This window comes from Rhodnius prolixus, unplaced genomic scaffold, assembly GCF_049639745.1.
Source record: "Rhodnius prolixus isolate KJV_2025 unplaced genomic scaffold, Rpr scaffold_7, whole genome shotgun sequence".
Lineage (NCBI taxonomy): Eukaryota > Metazoa > Arthropoda > Insecta > Hemiptera > Reduviidae > Rhodnius > Rhodnius prolixus.
In genome coordinates this window covers 30,513,422-30,532,998 of record NW_027411582.1, presented here as the reverse complement: position 1 = coordinate 30,532,998, position 19,577 = coordinate 30,513,422, and the positions used below count along the sequence as shown (strand labels likewise).

The following is a 19,577-nucleotide window of genomic DNA, read 5'->3' as shown; positions in this document are numbered from 1 at the left end:
TCTTCGTGGGATATTACGTTGAAATTCTGCCAAGGTTATTTCTCAGTATGACTATTTCTGTATTATTATTTAAGTTTATGACGATGTTTAGATGTTTTTAGTTTTTAGATGGGGTAATTGCTTGATTAATTTATGGTTTTTATTTTTTTAATAATAATATTTAGAAAGTTAGGGGAGCATTTGGAGGTTATCTAATGAAAGTACCCCTAATAAGTTCTTGAATCTAATTGTATCAATTTTAGGTTAAAATATGGGCCGTCAATAGTATAAGCTATTGTTTTCGAAGGGCTTTATTAGGGTGACTAATAAACATAGTTTATTATGAAGTTCTCTTATTGACGATTAAATAATATCTAAGGCCAAGACCGGGAATTGAACCCACTACAACAAATACGTCTTAGCTTTGCAGGTCTCGCCTTTAACCGCTCGGCTATTGTGGTACCCTCACTAGTATGATTGGTTTGGTTACTTTAAAACGTTTACAGATATGTACTCACTAATTTCTAAAAACTATAACTTACAAGTAAGTTTTCATTATCTTATTGCATATGGAAAAGTTAAAGTGAGTTGGTTTTTCCAAGCAGATTTCTTTTTTAACAATTGAAACAAATAATTTTTTCATTAGAAGTAACCATTTTTAAATAAATGTACACTATAAGTCCATTCACTTAGGTCACCTCATCAATTTTAAATAGCGTGACCTCAGGCACTTAACCTCTGTCTAGGGAATCTTGATGAATGAATGCTCCGGGCACCCTCTTTCTCTCACCCTATAAATGTCGATGCCTAAGAGATGTAGCGCCGTCTGGTCACTTGTAATCATTTCATTTATGGATATAGTTAGGTTAACTAGATTGAATCAAATTTACTTGCAATTTAAAGATGAGAAGTAAACACGCGATGTATCCATATCTCTTCAGCAACTACCTTCCAATGTCTTTCACAGATATGATTATAGATAGCATGTTCAACTAAAAAAATAGGTTAAATAAAAGATAGGTTACTATTAGCGAGATAAGAAATTGAAAAAGATGCAATAATCTAATTAAGAGTAGCGTTCTCATTTTAAATAGAGAGAGATAAACTAGAGGCTACTAATTCAGAATAATTTCTTTTAAAGAACCTTAAAACAAAATTAGTTTTAAAGGGGAGAAAGATTATTGCTAATTCAATCATAAATTTGTATTTATTTTATAATAATAGCTTACAATGTTTTGATATTAACCAAAATTATTTGTCTTATATTATAAACTTTTACTCCCCTTTGGATGAATAAATTTGTCACCTAAAAGGATGAACAATAATTATTTCTTTAAGAGAAATTAAGGCTCACTATATACATATATATTATCGATATTGATCGATTCACTCCCGAAAATCCATTAATTCTAATATTCAAATCATCTGTCTCTTAAACAGTGAGGGGATAATATCAACAATGAATCATCAAAAAACTGACGTAGCTTTTGAAGGTGGACCAGCTTTCATTCTACCAGTGTATTATGCTATTGATGACAGTATTGTTCGGGTGCGATTCAATCTATCGGCTTCCATAACTTGACTAACCTGTCAAAGCTACATCGCGTGTGTCTCCTATAATAGAGTTTAGTAGATATTCATATATTTATCGTATTCGTAGATATAATTATTATTCGTCGTAGATGAAAGAGAAGACTCAGGGAAATAGGTAAGTTTAGAGATTTCATCTTGTTTTTACTCTTTTTTCTTAAAGACGAAAAAATGTTTAGTTCCAAAAGTGCTTGGCTTTTTCTGTTAAATCATGTAAAAGGATGCAGACTAAAAAAGTATGGGATGAGTAAGGATTCCCAATAATCTTGCTAAAATCCAGAAAAATTTAATTGAGAATCCTTCGACATAATACTTAATCTCCGTATTGTAAACAAAGCCTTACAGTTTAAAAAACCTATCAAAATTATTATCCCTACCAATCTGGCCAAAATTACACTACTACATTCCTTTCCATCTATATTTAATTAAAGTATCTACTTTAATGAATAGATTCAAGAAGATTTGAGTAGAAATGTTCACACAAAAAATCGTAAGTTTGAATTTATAAAACTTCTAAGGCCGTTGACATTTTGATTGTTTAAAAAGCCTCGTACTGGACGGCAGTTCAAGGCTAATTGGTCCTGAACCTTAAGAATAATTAAATGATGTTTTTTAAATTTTTTTCCTTTTTTCTAATTTCTTTTCAAAGGCCATTTTGTAGCAGAATTTATGTTAATTACAAATGGGAATAATGAACCCTCTTTCAGAACAGTTTTATTGCAATATTTACTTTTTAGTTCTCTCTCACTCTTATCGCAATAAAACCTTAATGAAGTGTAGTTATAATTAAAAATAAGGTAATAAAAAGTTTCGGCATCCTTAAAGGACAATGTGCTAAGCTCTTTTAAAAAAACAGTCATTTAAGGAAGTTGACCTTAGAATTAATCATTTTTACTTTATTTGGATCTAGTGTTCTACTTTTGGTCTTATTGAAAGGATTTCACGAGAGACAAAAAAAAAAAAAACAAGCAAAGGGAAGGGATTAACTAAATGGTTAGCGTACTGGATTTCCAGGCAGCGAGATTCCGGATTCGAAATCACAGTTGGCGACCAGTATGCATTTTCCCCTTTGTAGGAGCTTCTTACTATTCATTGTCTGGTGAAGACCGGCAGTACCCTGAAAAATACTTCGGTTTATTTGTGCCTGAGCCAAGCCGCAGTACATAATACTCTAGAGAACTGTGTGTATATCCGTAGCTAAGGGCCTAGTTCTAGGATACTACTTGAGTCTCTGCCACCTCTTTTCCTATCCTCTTTATTAATTAATTAAAGTCATTGGTTAAACTTTATCATCGCCTGCCAATATTATGATATTTAGGAGTGATTTTCATAATTTTGTGACTTCTTTATGCTTAAAAAATATATTTCTAATACAAGTTGCACGCTCCTATAAAATTGTCTCGTGCTCCACCGTTTGGTACACTTAAGGTACACCTAACTAACTAACACCAATAAGATCCCCGCCAATATTGCAAAGATATGAAGTTAGTTGTGTGTTCTTATAACATTCGTTTGCGTTCAAATAACTCGTATCTACAGTTAAGTTGAAAATTTGCACTCGCGACGTTCTTCCACTGGATGATTTTGTTCCTTGGCTTGAAGACAAAGTTATAGTACTTCAGAAAACCTTATTAACAACACAAATAGGGACAGGATTCTTCAAGTATATATATATATATCCTTAAAGAGAGAAAGAAATAGATTGAAAGTCTATCAAGAGAGAGGAGATGCTTATACAATCACTCCGAGCTGAAGGATAAAACAGTAAAAGTTTTCTCTAACGCGGCATTAACCCAATTTTCAACATATATTTCGCCCAATTATTATTTCTGTTTTTAAGCTGTGATCGCCCATAGCTTAGCACCTTTTCCTTATTGGTGTAATTAAAATTTTGAGGGTTGAACTTTAAATATTTTTTTTTAATGTCAGCCAATGAGAATGAACCGCATTCATCTACCACCTTTACTTTTAACATTGCCCACAAGGCTACAATTAGCAGACAATAAACCAGTAAAACTACTTATTTAATTACCTTTATTAATAGTAACTTATAATAGTTATTTGCCTATAAAAACTTGAAACAAGGACTTCTCTGTAACTTAAAAAAAAAAAAAAAAAAACTTCATTAGCATTGACCTAAAATGAAACTGACTGCACTGCATAAGGTACCTTTTTTTGTTTATGTTAATCTTATTTTAGTACATTGTACACTTTTTGAATTGTAATTATCAAAGATTTTGGCATTACACCAAAAAATGTTCTTTGTTTTCTTCAAAAACCTAGTCTCTGAACTTCCCCTGCTAAGATTGTTTTAAAGACAAAGTTATATATATATTTTTTTATAATTTGAGATTCAAAATCTCGTGCAAAATATTTACCTCAATCTTGGTAAATAAATTTTCTTTCAACTAAAAATTTGTGCGGAAAAAAGTCACTACAAACACAAATCTATTCAGAAAAGGGGCACTTGCGGTAAAAATAAAAAATAAATAAATAATTTAGTTTCCATTAAGTCATTAAGAAATAATAAAATTGTTCATTTCAGTGCTCTAGGATAGCTTAACCCCTCGTATCTTTTAAAATTGCCTATAGAAAGATTTTCATCCGAAACTCCTAGATATACGTATATACGTGAAACTATGTTTTAAAGAAATACGTTGGAGCTGTGTCGTTATTCGAACTCTCGTCTCTTTTTAAACCTGACATAAAGAGTTTTTATCCATTTGCATTCTTGATATAGATCAACGTAGTGGGTACACAAACATATTTACAAAAAAATCATAATATAAATGACATAATAATTATAACTATAAATGAGTTTGTTTAGCTTATTTAAGTAATTTAAAACTAATTATGAGATATAGGTAAAGCTTGCAAATCTAAACAAGCAGCCATTACAATCCTACAGAAGAGGGCGGTTTGTGGGCGTGGTCGCTATTAAAGTTCTAATTTCTGATTGGCCTATTCAACCGCCCACATTTCACACCTTGCATTCCCTTGCATTCTGCTTGGTTAATTCCTAAACAGTATTTATTTGATAGAAAAATATAGTTTAAATTTTTTTTACTAATTTTTCCTCCGTAGGTATTTGATAAATTATGAGATTATGCCATAAAAATTCTATGTCAAAAAATCTATTCAAATCTAATTATATTCCTTGTTTACCTAATTTATGCTTAAAGTAAACTTAGGTAAATTCGGGCGATTTTAGGGAAAAAAAGAAAGAAAAAACTTTGATGAGGTCAGGAAAAGTATGTCTTTGTCTTTTAAAGTTGTGATTGCCTTTTAATGAAAACTGGTTGCCCAGTTATTATTGAATAAATATGTAGTTAAAGAAGTGATTGGTAGTTCAGTGCCGGATAATGTCTAACCCAAGCATGAACAATTCACACCTTAAAATTGCAACACACCTTAAATTCTTCAGCACAGCTGAACATGACCAGAGATCTTGTTCAAGCACTCAGAGATCAATATAGATAGCCTCTTTATCCTACAAACTACAAAAAAAAAAAGATCGGCATAGATTCAGATAACTTATGAAACTAGATGTACAGCAAGGAATTCGGCTCGGTGGAATCTGTGCGATCCCGTGATAGACCCAGCGATTTCCTTCTATCCAAATAATACTTTATTCGCACCGCCAATCCAGCGAACTTAACGGTAAGGATGAATAGTGTGAAGGAAGTTCAAATTTCATTTATTGTTTTAAGCACTTTTGCTGTGCAATTAGTAAATTTTCATATTTTTATTAATCAAACAAACGAAAGATGTAATACCATAATCGGTTTTAAGATTATTATGATTCAATTCAATTTTAAATTTAAAATTATTCGTTAGCAGTGCCTTTTAAATTTTACTTAAAATATTAAGGCAGCACTGTTCTGCAACCTAAAAGAAACCTTACATACTGGACTATGGTCAGGTATGGCGATGTGGTGGTGATGAATATTTTGTTGAAAATACTCCTTTAATTAAATAAATTGCGGAACAGTAATAAATAACTTACTTAAAACTTACTAATATAGTACTAGTAAGCTATCAATAGCAAAATTACACATCATTGCCAGTCTTGGGAACAATTGTACGTACAAATTATTAACAACATACATTAATTCAATGTTACAATAAATAAATTTATATTTTAGCAATTTGTAAATCGTTTATTATTATTTTAACTTCTAAAGCTTAAATGAATCTAAATATTTTATATTCAATAACTAAAACAACTTTCAAGGTGTAGCCTTTACGTGCGAAGTTTAATCTTCTGAAACAGTTGCAGAGAAAGCCAAAATGGGTTCTAGTGTAACTTAGATTACTTTTTTTCAAAATCTTCACTCATAACCTCACCCCACCTTTTAACTTATCTGTATATTTGAGATTTTTTTAAGTTTTTATTTTAAACTTACTCAATTGTATGTGCTCAGTTTAATTGTGGCCTTGTTTTTTTGGTTGCTATTCATTCTATAAGAACTTAACACAATATTTTTTTTTTTTGAAAAAAACTCTTGTCATCTGGAATCTAGCTGACTCATCTGAAACAGTAAGTCCCGACACTACTCAAGCCCTACCGGCCGATTACGTGACTTCCTCTGATTGCCCGATGACAGACTCCGTGTACGTTATGTCGGCAAAGAAAGAAGTCTGCATACATTGTAACATTACGTGATCACCATACTTGCAGCATACCAGAACAGTTGTTCACGCGTCTACTACACTCGTAGTCACATAGTAGTTTTAGTTTATAATTTTATTATTTTCCAACGTAGACCGCTCTTAATAGAATATGCTACTTTGTTTATTAAATATTATCGAATCCTTGAAATTGAATTCATATTTTGATGTCCTCAAAGTAAAAAAGAAATGTGTATGCGTTTTGGGAGCACTTACTTCTTTAAAAGTTTAGACGTTTCTTTTACTGAAAGGTTAATATGTTTTTGCTGCATTCGACCTCGTACGGTTCCTTACAACATTGTTTTTCTTATATGCAGTCTATTTATTGGACATTTTTTTGAAAACTTCATTTTTATGTCCTCTAGCTGAGGCGGCGAGTCTTATTATAAAACCTCAGGTATCGCTAACTACAGGTGTTCAATCTGCTTGCTTGAGGGTGACGTCATTCACCTCCTGAGGAAAGAAGGGCCAGTAGGACTGCTGAAGTATTGCATCTTATACTATAGGCGATAGCCCAACAGAGAGCTGTTGAAATCATCTTTAACCCTTCCTATGCAGATGTGATTTCAGGTAGTCGTGATCAATTTTAAGCTCTAAAACATTCTCAAAAATCTCATTTAGTCAAAAGCCTTGCGACTAATTATGTGAATCATAAGTGTCCATTGGTCCTAGCAAGTTGTGCTTTATTTTTTTAAGCATATGTTCTTCTTTGATCAAACCTTCTTATTATCGGCCCTTTAATTTTCCAAAATGCATCAGCGGGAAGAGCTCCATTAGAGTGTGACTTGCTTCTCACTTGGAGTTTTGGGATGACTAAGGTCTCCTGTAGGCAAGGCCAACAAAAGCTGTGTTATACTTAAGTTTTTTGCGATTTTCTTGAAATTTAATACCAACTTATATTCTATATACTTCAAATACTGGAAAATATGTACTAGACCTACTTTTTTTAGAAATATTACCAAGGAAAATGTTAAAGGACCTGCATTTTTTGGAATGACTCATGCTTGGAAAACCTATTCACTTCACCATTCAACATCTTCTTTTTTCTTGGTGACTGATAGAATCATCCAATTGGGAAGCAAATAATTTTTAATTTATTCAAGAATGTATTCAAAAAATAATGAATACAACTTGATAACGTTTCGGTTATATTTATATCCATGAACTTGAAACTCGTAAACTTTACTAGTTAATCTGTTATGTGCGTTAAATCGATGAGTTTAAATTCTGAATTTAAACAAAAAATTTCCAATTGGAAATAAAATTGCCTCCAGTAACCAATGTGGAGAAATTAAGAAATTTAAAGTAAATTTGGATCTAGACAGACATCTGTCTTTATTGAATAAGGTGTTGTGATTTATTAATAGAATTTTTCACAGAACTGCAAGCTGTTAAATATTCACAGTGTATCATTTAACTATTTTTAACTCTCTGTTTCAAATTGGTTACAGATGACATTGTCCAAATTTTTTAAGAAGTCCTTAATTTGTGAATATTACAATTGCCGAGATTTATTCCAAATTGATTGCATCGTAGAAATACTATTTCATTAGAGGTAAAATTTGGAAACAGAATGAAGTGATGATACTCGCCGCAAATATTGTCTTATGGCAATGTATAGATTGAAATGCATATCATGTATTCCAGCTGTCTAAAAAAGTCGTGACGAAAACAAAAAAAGCAAGAGGAGATGGAGCATGTTCTTTTTCTGGCCATCTCGATTTCAATAGACAAGACATTTGGGGGGCGGGGCCATTAATATAGCTTGAGGTAAATATTCATTTTTTAAATATATTTTTTCAAATATATGCCTGATTTGAATTTAATTTTAATCCGTGTGGGGTTTAGCCCGATATTGTTATTAGGGCTTCCCAGCTGTTGCTTCTACTCATTTCTTTCTGTTCTTATCTTGTCATTCTGTATGACCTTGAAGAGAAGAAATAGATTGCCTAGTTTATATTTAATCTGTAGGCAGATTTGCATTAATTTACTTTCGGAATTAAAATTATCCGATAGATATTCTTTTATAAACATATTACGAATTTAATATGGATTGTATGCTGGACATTCTGTGAGCACTTAGCTGGCATTCACTTCCTCCGACATTGTACAAAATATTGTCCATTCCATCATGCAATTTTGCTATTATTTTCAATTATAGAAGTATTATCATAAGGAAACTGCTGGCTATAATTTATTCTGTGTATAAATTTGTCCTCCTCCACTATCTGACATTTTACAGACGCCTTCTGGGAGAGACCAAATGCTCTTTAAAGCTTCCTTAATTGGGGGAAAGGCTACTTTCTCCGAGATGATACCAAGTCCCTGGATTGGGCTAGCAAAGTGTTGGGAAAAGATGGTGGCAGAAGTCTGGAATTTTTCGGTTCTTATCGCCATATTTTCTTTACCTCACATTTTTCTCTAGATGTTCAAAGAATGACCATCTTTTTGCCCATTTCTCAGCAAGATTGATTGGAACCAAGTTTCAAACTGTCTCTATTGACTTCTAGAAGCAGTTGTCCAGGAAGCAGGAGGAGGTAGGGTTGTAATTTGGTTCTACTTAGAATTAGCTCAATATTTATTTAAAACTATTTTTGGGACTTGCTTGGAAATACAATTTAGAAGTGGTCTGGTACGTAACCTCTCTCTCGGTTATATCATTTCAGTATAATGTTTATATCATTATAAAATACTTTATTGTTGATTATAAATCCTAAAAAGTATCCAATAAACTGTTCACCTATTTAAATAATTTAAGGCAAGACCTAATCTAACACCTATTTTACCTATTCTTTTGTGTGAACAGAATGCATGTTTATGCAGGCGTTCACTATATTCGTGCTTTCCCACATTTTTAACAGAGAAATATAAAAGTACAAGGATAAATTTATAATTAACATATCAAATTGAAATGTAATTAAATTATAGTAATAAATAGTACGAAATGGCCAACATGTTTGTTGCCAGTAAACCCTTCGCAGGGTTTATTTTTTTAAATCATCATAGTATTAATCGAGAAATTAATGTGGCTTAGCTTTTAAAAGGTAAACAAATTAATCCAATTTACATACATATAAAAAGTACATGGAAAATACATTAATGCAATTTGGACTTTTAACGTAGCATTGCAACAATAACCGTTGTTTGAAGTAAAATTGTCACGGTAAGAACTGTTTAATTTAATTCTTTTCTTCTCCCGTTAAAAGTTAATTATTCGTAACTAAGGAAGACAAAGACCTCAAATAAATATATTTTGTGAACTGTGCAACATGCGTAGTGTGTCACGACGAGGTCTGATAGTTAGTAGAAGAAAACATTTTGTTAGTCAACTTTACTATAACGGATTTTAGGAACTTGGATATTCTACATTTTCTGTGTACTTTATGTGCTAATAATCACACATATAGATTCTAGTCCACAATAATTCGGTCAATTTTAAGGGAAATCAAACTAGATAAGCATTTCGTATAGAATCTAACCTTCTTAACTCCGACTACCAATTTGTCAATTGCAGCCTGGGTTTATCTTCTTTAATCTCACAAATTTTCGCAAGATGTCTTTTTAAAATAATCAAAAGAAGGGGCCAAATAGAAGTCTGAGAAGATGTCTATGGAATATTCAACCAAATCTCTTTGACAAATCCATCCAAATAAACATTAAATTATTTACTGATTTACAGGGCAACCGGTTTTACCTGTAGTTCGAAGCATGATGTTTAGCGAGTAAGTTTATTCTTTTTATGACTTTCATATGACGTGTTTCATTATTATCTTTTTTTAAGTACAATGTTCATATTTTTTGAGAACAGAGAGAGTTGAGACTTTAGATATTACTCTGAAAATTCAATTCAATTCAAGTAATTGAAATAGTTTTAATGCTTAAAACACGAAGAAGGTACTCAAATTGTTTTTACCATACAAATAAATTGCAAAAGAGTATTTTAAAACTTAATATTGCATGGTGAAATGGATGATTTAATTTTAATGTTTTTTACTTGCGAAACTTTAATATTATTAAGTTGTTAATAGCTTAAGATAAAGAATATAACGTCCATAAATTTGCGTACCCACATTAATATTAAATATTACTTCTCTTTTAAATATTTGATAGATTCCAATTATTTTTATACAATTTTGACGAGCTAAGTAGCTTACTCAGAATTAGAAATTTGCATTCTGGAAATACATTTCATTATACTAACTTATTTATACTAGGTCTACCGACTAAAATTAATTTTAAATTTTTTTATTTTCTATTAAACAGCTGGTTCGTTTATATAACTGATGTCATCTGAGAGTAAAGGTGTGTTTATTGAATGATGTAATTTCGCCTCGTAAGATCTGTGCTACTTAGTTAGTTGGTAGTCTTTGTAGTCAATTCACTATTTTAATTTATTTTTTAATAGAGTACTTTTCTTTTAATATATTCTGACATCATAAATTTTGAAATTCTTTAACAGTATTTGATTAAGTTTCAAGAGAAAGTCTACAGGCGAATGTCTACGATAGAGTTAGTTAGCTTTTTTCATCTTGTTAGATTAGGTTTTAATGAGATTTTGTTGCTTTCCTTAATCTTTTTCTGTCTCCCTGGTTGAATCTCTTAAAGGATATTTGATGTTGAGATAGTTCTCCATGTTTTAGGGATTATGGATTTCCTTATTGATTAAGTTTTTTTACTTTATTAAATCTACTTGTATTTATTGTTTATGTAAATAACAGAAATCATCAAATATCAGTTTTGATAGACGCTGTACTTAATGAATAATACACATCATACAATTCAATATCTTTTAACGACTTGGTAAAGATAGTAAAGTACTAAAAAGCTTGCGAAAATGCATATTTTCTTTTGCAGGATCTTGCAATTCTGGAATATATATTCCTAATTAAAAAAGTTGAGGTTTTATCATTTGGGATTTTTTTTTCATAATATTTAGTAATATAATTTTCTTTGTATTTTTAGAAATAAATACTAAATAAATACTTAAATTCTATACTGATGTAATCAATAAATAAGTTCCGTATACGTTTAACTAATAACTGTAGCCTTCCTATTTCAAAAATGTTATTAATATTTTGTTTTAAAGGTTCTTTAAATGAAGTTTCTTATTCTATCATGGAAGAGCTTTAGACATCTAATCTTTTAATCACAAGTTTGTTTTTGTTTGTTTTGTCTAAACTGTTTAAACATTCTTTAATTAAAGTTTCTTTAAATTAAACCAAAGTAGGTTCTTCCTATTTCTTGTATTCTAAATAAGAATTTATATAATCTCTAGACTACCAAGGTGGGAAAGAGTTACTTAATACTTGGAATAAACCCATATCAAGTAACCTGTTTTCACCTAACGTTTTTGAGGATGTCATATTCTTGTTTACGGATATATTTATTATCTAAAACAAATTCAGGAAATTCCGTGTTCATGTTATTCTCAAAGATCACCCACTCTCAGAATCTAAATTTATTGTATTTATGCTAATCTGTTTATTTTTTCCAATCTTTAAGTGCATCTGCATTTTAGAAGAGACCATTTAGCATGGACTGTCTGTTGTTAGAACTTAAGTTTTATTTTAATAGATTATACCTTTTAAGGTATATTATATTATATGTTACAAGGAAAAGTACGTATATTTTTGTTAGGTAATGACTCGCCAACATTTATCAATCATATTACCTAAGTTTAAAAAAATTAACAAACTTTGCTAAGCATAATTATGCTTTATAATATCATTATAATGAAGCAGCATAAAAGTATTAAATGAAATAAGTGCCTAGTTTTACCATAAATGCTACAAACGAAGCAGTATTACTTAATTATTATGAACGAATTCGTAATCAATCCACAAGAAAATGCGTTGGAAGTAAATGCAGACATCAGGTAATATATGTATACATATTTTTATTTAAAACATAAGTTTCTCAATATTTTTATCACTACAATTGATTACAATCAAAAGAAATTAGCTTTAAAACTTTAGAAACTCTTTAACTGCTTTTAAAATTAAATATAACAGATCAACTCAAAGATGGGTTAATTCTATATCTCTAGTTTAATAAATCCTAGGTAACATTGGCTTTAAAAAACTTAATATGTGACAGTAAGAAATATCAGCATAGGTTATCCAAGATTGACAAAAAAAGAAAAAGGTGATGGCATGGTAATATTCTAACTCATTCAGAATTATAAATTAGAAATAGGATACAGTGGTATTAATCCTATAGAAGGAAAACAATATGTGCTACATTAAAAGGCTTCATATTGACCAAAATTTTATCATATAGGTGAGGCGAAGTTTAGCAAGACCTTATTGAGTAAGGATGTACGTGTGTCAATATAATAAATTACAATATTGTTTATGTGCATCTGAGTTTTATTGGAGAGATTAATTCGCTCTCGAATTAATGTGTAGCATTAAGATAAACGATCTTCTGATGATGTGAACATTGTCTACTTGCGCATGCATGTTCAAGGCCGTAATTAATTTAAAAAAATAAGTTCAAAAGTAAAGAGGTTAAAAAAATAAAATAAAACACTGCTTAATTAAATATTTTTCGGTGATTTATTTGGTATTTAAACTCAAAACCTTCTTCTTTATATAAAATTCTAACTACTAATAACTAAAAATGATTTTCATATTTTATTAATTTACATTCATGTTCATTTATCTTATTAAGAGAGAAGATAATAAGTATTCAATATGACTCTCCTAAGATGGTGAATTAATAAAATACTTGCCCTAAGAAAATTAAATCAATTTAGATAGAATATCATACAAAATAACCATTACATAATTATTATTACTATCAACATTAACATTCTTAAATTATGTTCGCAGAATTAAGGGTCTATCTTGGTGAGACTTTGGCTAGGGAGAAATTATGTTCAACAGCTGAAGAGCAAAGGCAACGATTACTAGCTAGATTAGGCGGCCAACCACCGCCTCCTGGTTATATTGTCGGCGGATCACCATCTCCACCTCCAGCATATATCGACATGTCCAGGAGTAGTACACTGACATCAACCATCAATTCAAGCAGTAAATATTATATTTTTCTCTTAAATAATTACTTAAATATCTTTCCTTAGTAATTCGAATCTGACTCAAAAAATTATAGAGCTACAGCTCTGTAAACAGTAGAAATATTATTCCAGCGAATAACATTTAAAGACTCGTCTCAATATTCTTGTTTCAATTATAAACCATAGCAGGGTAGTTTACAACATTCACATTTAAAAATTTGTACAGTAAATAGTTTCTTTGATGTTTTGATGTGAGAATAAAAAGGTAACAAAAATACGTAGTTGAAATAAGGCAATGAATAGTGAAACTAAATGTCAAAAGCTCAACTGATAGAAGCATTTTTTAAAATTAAATTCTGCAAGGCAGAAACAAGTGAAAATAAATAATGTTTATTAGGAAATTAAGCATTTTTCTTGTGGTGAATCTAATAAATAATAAATAATTTCTATCCAAAACAGGTGGGGTAACTGTATCGGCTCATTCTGTTCGTAAATTTTTGTATTCGGAATAAGAGATTCATAATAAACATCTCTGAAGAGTGTCCTTCAGTGGATAAAATTGTAGCGCTTTATGGACTGCGTTGTTGAAGGGAAGGAAACGACATTCTATGTAAGATTTATTTGCGAATTGTGATATGAGACATTATTTTTAAAAAGAAAGGCTTCCTCCAATTAAACTTACAGTAAGAGCCTTTTTAGTAGCAATACCTGGGAAACAGGACTCACCATGTCTAATCTACTAGATGTGTTTATTGTTTCTGAGATAAATCATTAATCTAAAACATTAGAAAGCTGGTCTGCCACAATGTTAGCAGAAAGACTTAGAGCGATTAGCCAGTTGCTTAGAAGAAAGTTCTAATAAATCGATAATTATTCTGATAATTGAAAATATTTTTAACACGCGCAGTCTTCTCAGGCGATTATCGCTTCAATTTTTTTTTGGACTGTCACTAGAAAAAGTTCTTAACAAATTGTACTTCTTTAAAAAACTAATATTTAATTTTATAAGAGCAATAAATAGCTTTGACTATCCGCAGTGTCTGGGCTCTGGGTAAAAGCAACTTAATCCTGTCTTACAGTTGTAATTTACTGAATATAAATTGAATTAGTATTATCAAATTTTTTAAAGCATATCACTTTTCATATATTTTTAGAGGTTAACCTTTAAAATGTTCCTGTTGGCGCATCAGAATCCGACGTAATTAAGTATGACGTAAAGCACTAAATTTAGAAAAATAAAAATTGATGATAAACCATCGTAAAACATTACCTTAAAACTTTCCTATCATTTCCAAATTTATGTTCGCTTGTTGCTTATTAAAAACAAACTCTTCGTCTTCTTTCCAGGTGAAAGGAAATACAAGATGTATATAAGAGTATTGTATCGGTGAAAGGCATTGCATTCACTTTCTTTAAGATTAAGTTTTTACTTCCCTATCTCCTTGCCTTACTGTTCAAGGATTGATCATTATCTTAACCAAAACGATGACCACCGTAACCTTATGAAAGTCTTCAGTGTCAAGTTCAATGTCTATTCATCTGACTAGCTTTTTACATTAAGTTATGTAAGCAACCAAGGGTTAAATCCAAGGCGAAGTCTAATAAATTTCGACATCTCAATTATAAAAAAAAGTAAGAATTATTTTAATTCTACGTGAATTTTCTTTTTTCCAGAAAGCGATCTGAATTGTTATGAGTTGATGTCTGATTGTACGCCAACATTTATACCAAACAATTTGAACACAGGAGGCAAAAGTGGACGTTTAGGGCGAAGAGAAAGATTTCTGTTTGTTGGACAAACTAAAAAATGTTGGGGTACTTTATTAACTGTACCACAACCTCAGCTACATCTTTATGGCCATCAAGGTGATGCTAAAGCGCACACTAATCTACAGCTTGATGGTTATCAAGCTAGACCATTAGCTAGTAATACTGCCACAACAAACAAAATTGAAACCACCAATAAAACAAATAATCATCAGTTGTCAACTTTTGAAATATTCTGCCCTGGAAAAAAAACTTATCAAGTAATAAAAATATCAATAAGCATCAGTATTTACATTTTATTTAATAACACCTCTTTTATAAGCTATTATTTATTAACAGTTTACAGCAGAAAGTGTGACAGAAATGACATCATGGGTAGAGGCAATAAACGAAGCCTGTCTACGACACAAGAGGCAACTTCCATGTGTACCTCATGGGTACAGTGTTCCTCAAGCGCCTCCTATGCCAGCACAAGAGCTTTACGATACTCCAGACTCCAGGGTACGTCCTGTTACGCCAACATCCCAGAAACATATGCAACAAGATTATGAAAGAATGCAAGATTCATTATACCATATAATCGATGATAAAAGACGACCTAAACAGGTAAATTAAACATAAATTATTATCTTGTCATTTCAATTTGTAAATTATCTGTTTAAAAACAAAAATAATAATATCAGAGATTGCATTGGGTTTCTCAAAACTTTATTCACACAAAAAACTGGAGAATAAGATATTATTTTCATTTCTTGATGATTTTGTAATAAAGTTAGTTGACATCTTATGGGTTCAATATCTTCAACTTTTTTTTTGTAGTCATTAATTTTTTCTACCTTTTTATTAACGTGCATTAGTTGTTCTAATCAGTCAAAATTAATTGGCGACTACCATTCATCACTGATCAAAAATATGCCAGAGTTTCGCAGAGACTTATGCCAGAAGTTTATAAATTTCGAGGTCTGAAGACCAGAATTTATACAAAAGTGTTGGTGAAGGGCTGTACTATCCAGCCCTCTAACTTCCAAAATAAAAATAATAATATTAGAAAAACCGGAACAATTAGAGTAATAATATAAAAATTGATTAATTTTTGTTTAATAAAGACCAATCATATTGGAATAAATTCTAGAAATAATTATTGCTTTTTTTTTCTTAGTAAATAGAAATAAAGTTGGAATGTAATAATTTAGACAAAAATATACACTATTTGAGCAAATGCCTTACTATAAAAATTTACTGAGGCATCCAGTTTCTGCCATTGGGGCACACCACAACATAGTTACCGGAATGGACAAGAAATCAAAAGTACCTCGGGCTGATTTCATCATTCACTTGTCGCTAAATAGAGGAATAAACCGACACCTCTGCATAAAATTCCCATATTGTTGAAATATTTATAACTGAGTCGTACTGGTTTCCCTCTGATGTTGAGGAACCAACTTATGTTAGACAGGAACTGTTCATTAGTTATTATGTAACTCATAGTCATGTAATCATTCATCAGTCATATTTCATACCTTGGAGAATCATGAGGATTCCTCATTTTTAATTTAATTGGGATATTCACTTTTTGAAGTTGCTGCAAGACATGGTTTTCATGATTCAATTTATTACAGTTTTCTAAACTTAACTTTATTTTTGTATATTATAATCATTGAAAACTGAAAACTTTAGTTTTTTTCTTGTAGTTTATCATATTGTCAATTAAAGCAAAATATCCTTTATTTGTAATGTTCTTTGTATTTCTAGGAACAGTTGTACAAGAATGTGGGAGTAGAAGATGAAGATGAGACTTGCTATTACAATTTAGTACCAAGAGCTGTTGAAGATATCTATCAAACTATAACAGAGACTGATAAAACTATCACAACAAATCCTAATATAAGGACTGCTCCGCAAAATCGAATACAAGCAATAATACAAGCGATGGAAGCATCTATAGCTGAAGCTCAACTTTATGAACCAGTTGATACGTCACAAGAACTTTCTAGATAAATTGTTGAAACCTATTATCCTAATGTCTTCTCTTTTTTTTATAAAGTTTATATATATATGAATGATTATTATCTTAAAATAAGCATTTGCTTCCAATTTTTATGTGTGGCTTAAGTTTCTTTTTTGTAAATATTGTCACTAAATATTTGACATAATTACTTGTTAATGGAAAAAAAATGAGCAAATATTTACATATTTTCGTTTAATATTTGTTATTATGAAATTTTGTAATTTAGTAACTTCGCAGCAATGATGAACTAAAAAAGTTCATTGGTGGGCAAATTGTTTCTTACTGGACAGTTGATTCGTCGCTTGAATTTCTAATTGGTTACCAATCAAAATCAATGTACATTACTGTGTTTAAACTGGGATGTAAACAATGAAAAACTATACAGGGATGGAAAACACTTCCTTTTTTTTTTTAATTAAGGCCATATTTACTTTCGAAAGAAGTGGAAAGTTCGCCACCCATTCCTCCGTTCTTTATATGTTGAGCAAAATTTTTTTTTATCATTTATGTGCTCTATACAGCTCGGAACTTATGGCCTAATATGGGCCTTAATTTCCATTCCCAGAATACGCAGAAACGCCGCAGGTTCTCTATCCTGAATTCATCCATATTCATTTTATGAAATGAAATAGTTTTATACAAATTATTAAAATAAAAGTTTAATGTAAGCAAAAGTTAACTGCAAAATAATATGTAGTGTAATGTAAACTTATATCTTTCATTTTGTTTAGTACCAAAGAGGTGAAATGAACAGCTTTTGTTGTACCTATTTTTGTTATTTTATTTAATTTTATTTTCTGTACATAATACTATCTACATACTATTTTTTTGTACAGCTTTATTACTTTTTTTTATTTCTCCTTGTCTTTTATTTATTTTTTTAATGATTCCCCCTCCCCCTTATAACAGTTAATTTACGATAATTATCAATCAAAGTGTTGAAATACAATAAAAAAGTACAAAAATATTATTATGGTTTGATTTATGTATCAGAAGAAAAATTTCCATTTAACTTGAAAGTAAACAGAGGATGGATGCATCAGTTTTTTAAGGATTTTACCTAGTGGTCAGTCTTCGCCACTTGGACAGATATTGCACTAAAACTCAAGTCTACTTCAGGATGTATTTTAATCTTTGTAAGGCCATAATTTTAATAAACGGATTTTATTTTATCTCTCTCTCTCTCTCAATTTCTAATTATCGTCCAGTATCCATAGTCGATTGTGTCTGTACAAACTTCAAGAACAGCAGAGAATAATCTTATGAGATGATAATTATTTCTTTAAATGTAAGTAAAGTAAAGTAATCGCCTATTTTTTCAGGCGGGGTTTTACGTCCAATTACCTATTTCTTTAAATGTATTTATTTTGGTTAGGTATAATTTCGTGACATTCTATTTTATGAATTTCTTATCATAGTTTTTAATTTTTAAATGTTAGTACTTACTAACCATTCATAACTTATTTTGCATTTAGGGAATTATCCTTGAAAGATTATGTCTTCGGTCCTGACTGAAGATATATCCTGGCATAAGGATACGCGTATTTTATTGCTGAAGATCCTCCCTTGTTTTTATAACAACCTATTTTCGCTAGAATTAAGTTATAGTAGATAAAAAACGATATTATATCAATAAACTTACAGGGTATAAGTATAAGTGTAACTGACAGTATACAGGGACAAGTGGTTAAAATAAGAAACTGGAAGACAACTTCACACCAAGACAAAACTATCATTCTTCTGTAGACCATGTTACTTTGTCTGGCGGTGTATGAAAGGTCTCTAAGAATCCCAGCATCATTAACGCTACACTGTCCTGCGAGCAATTTCAACCTAATCGAAGACAATATCAGTTTTTCTAGATAATTTTGAAGTTTGAATTAGTTTGTATTCAAATTCTTTTACCCTCAAAAAAGAATAATAACAATTTAAAGTTATTACTTTAAAAATTATGTTAACATTTACGACCTTTTTCACTCCTATCATTTGTAAAACTAATTAGTGTAGCATTAAAATTCTTTCCGCCCAGGTTTCAAAGTGTAATTTATGTACGAAGGTATAAAACAAATACGAGAGATCTGGGTGTTTACGATTTCGTAATCAAATCTTAGAATTCATAATTCTACCTGAATATTTTCTAAAAATTAATATGAAACAATAAAAAGTAGCCTCATGTGAAATTCAGTTACGTATTTTATTACATTTTTCTTTTGAAAGGTTAGTTTAGAAGAAGAAGACTCAAATTATAAACCATTGAAGAAACATTCTTTAAAGAATTAACACAATTAAAAATTAACACTTTCAAGAATATATATTATGTAACGGGAGTCTTCAAAAAAAATTCTGCAGATCGGGGCCTCTTCACAGTGTTGCTATTGACTTGACAAGTTTGGGACTTGTGGATCCTGGCAGAAGTTATCATTCGCTGATTCTTAATTCTTACTCTTCATGGGTGCTTTAAAGAGACCTGCACTCATGCAACTTCGTTAATTAAACTATTTCTTCATCAGTTAAACGGAAGTTTTGTCACTATCCTCTTGGTAA

At 30.6% G+C, this 19,577-nt stretch overlaps 1 protein-coding gene and 1 long non-coding RNA gene across 5 annotated transcripts in view; one reads left to right on the top strand and one right to left on the bottom strand.

Moving 5' to 3' along the window:
* 5PtaseI (inositol polyphosphate-5-phosphatase A) overlaps positions 1-18,205 on the top strand; it is a 97,239-nt gene extending 79,034 nt beyond the window's left edge. For all 4 annotated transcript variants that reach the window (XM_074114839.1, XM_074114840.1, XM_074114838.1 and 1 more), the window contains 4 exons: positions 13,074-13,274; positions 14,933-15,285; positions 15,365-15,631; positions 16,778-18,205. In XM_074114839.1, the coding sequence (XP_073970940.1) occupies positions 13,074-13,274; positions 14,933-15,285; positions 15,365-15,631; positions 16,778-17,023 (1,067 nt within the window). In that variant the 3' untranslated portion in view covers positions 17,024-18,205. The remainder of the gene's footprint in view (positions 1-13,073; positions 13,275-14,932; positions 15,286-15,364; positions 15,632-16,777) is intronic.
* LOC141447396 (uncharacterized) lies at positions 6,632-10,441 on the bottom strand. Its single transcript, XR_012454292.1, has 2 exons — positions 10,307-10,441; positions 6,632-7,063 (listed from the first exon to the last, which is right to left on the bottom strand). It is a non-coding gene; the product is annotated as an uncharacterized lncRNA (long non-coding RNA).
* Positions 18,206-19,577: the final 1,372 nt, after the last annotated feature.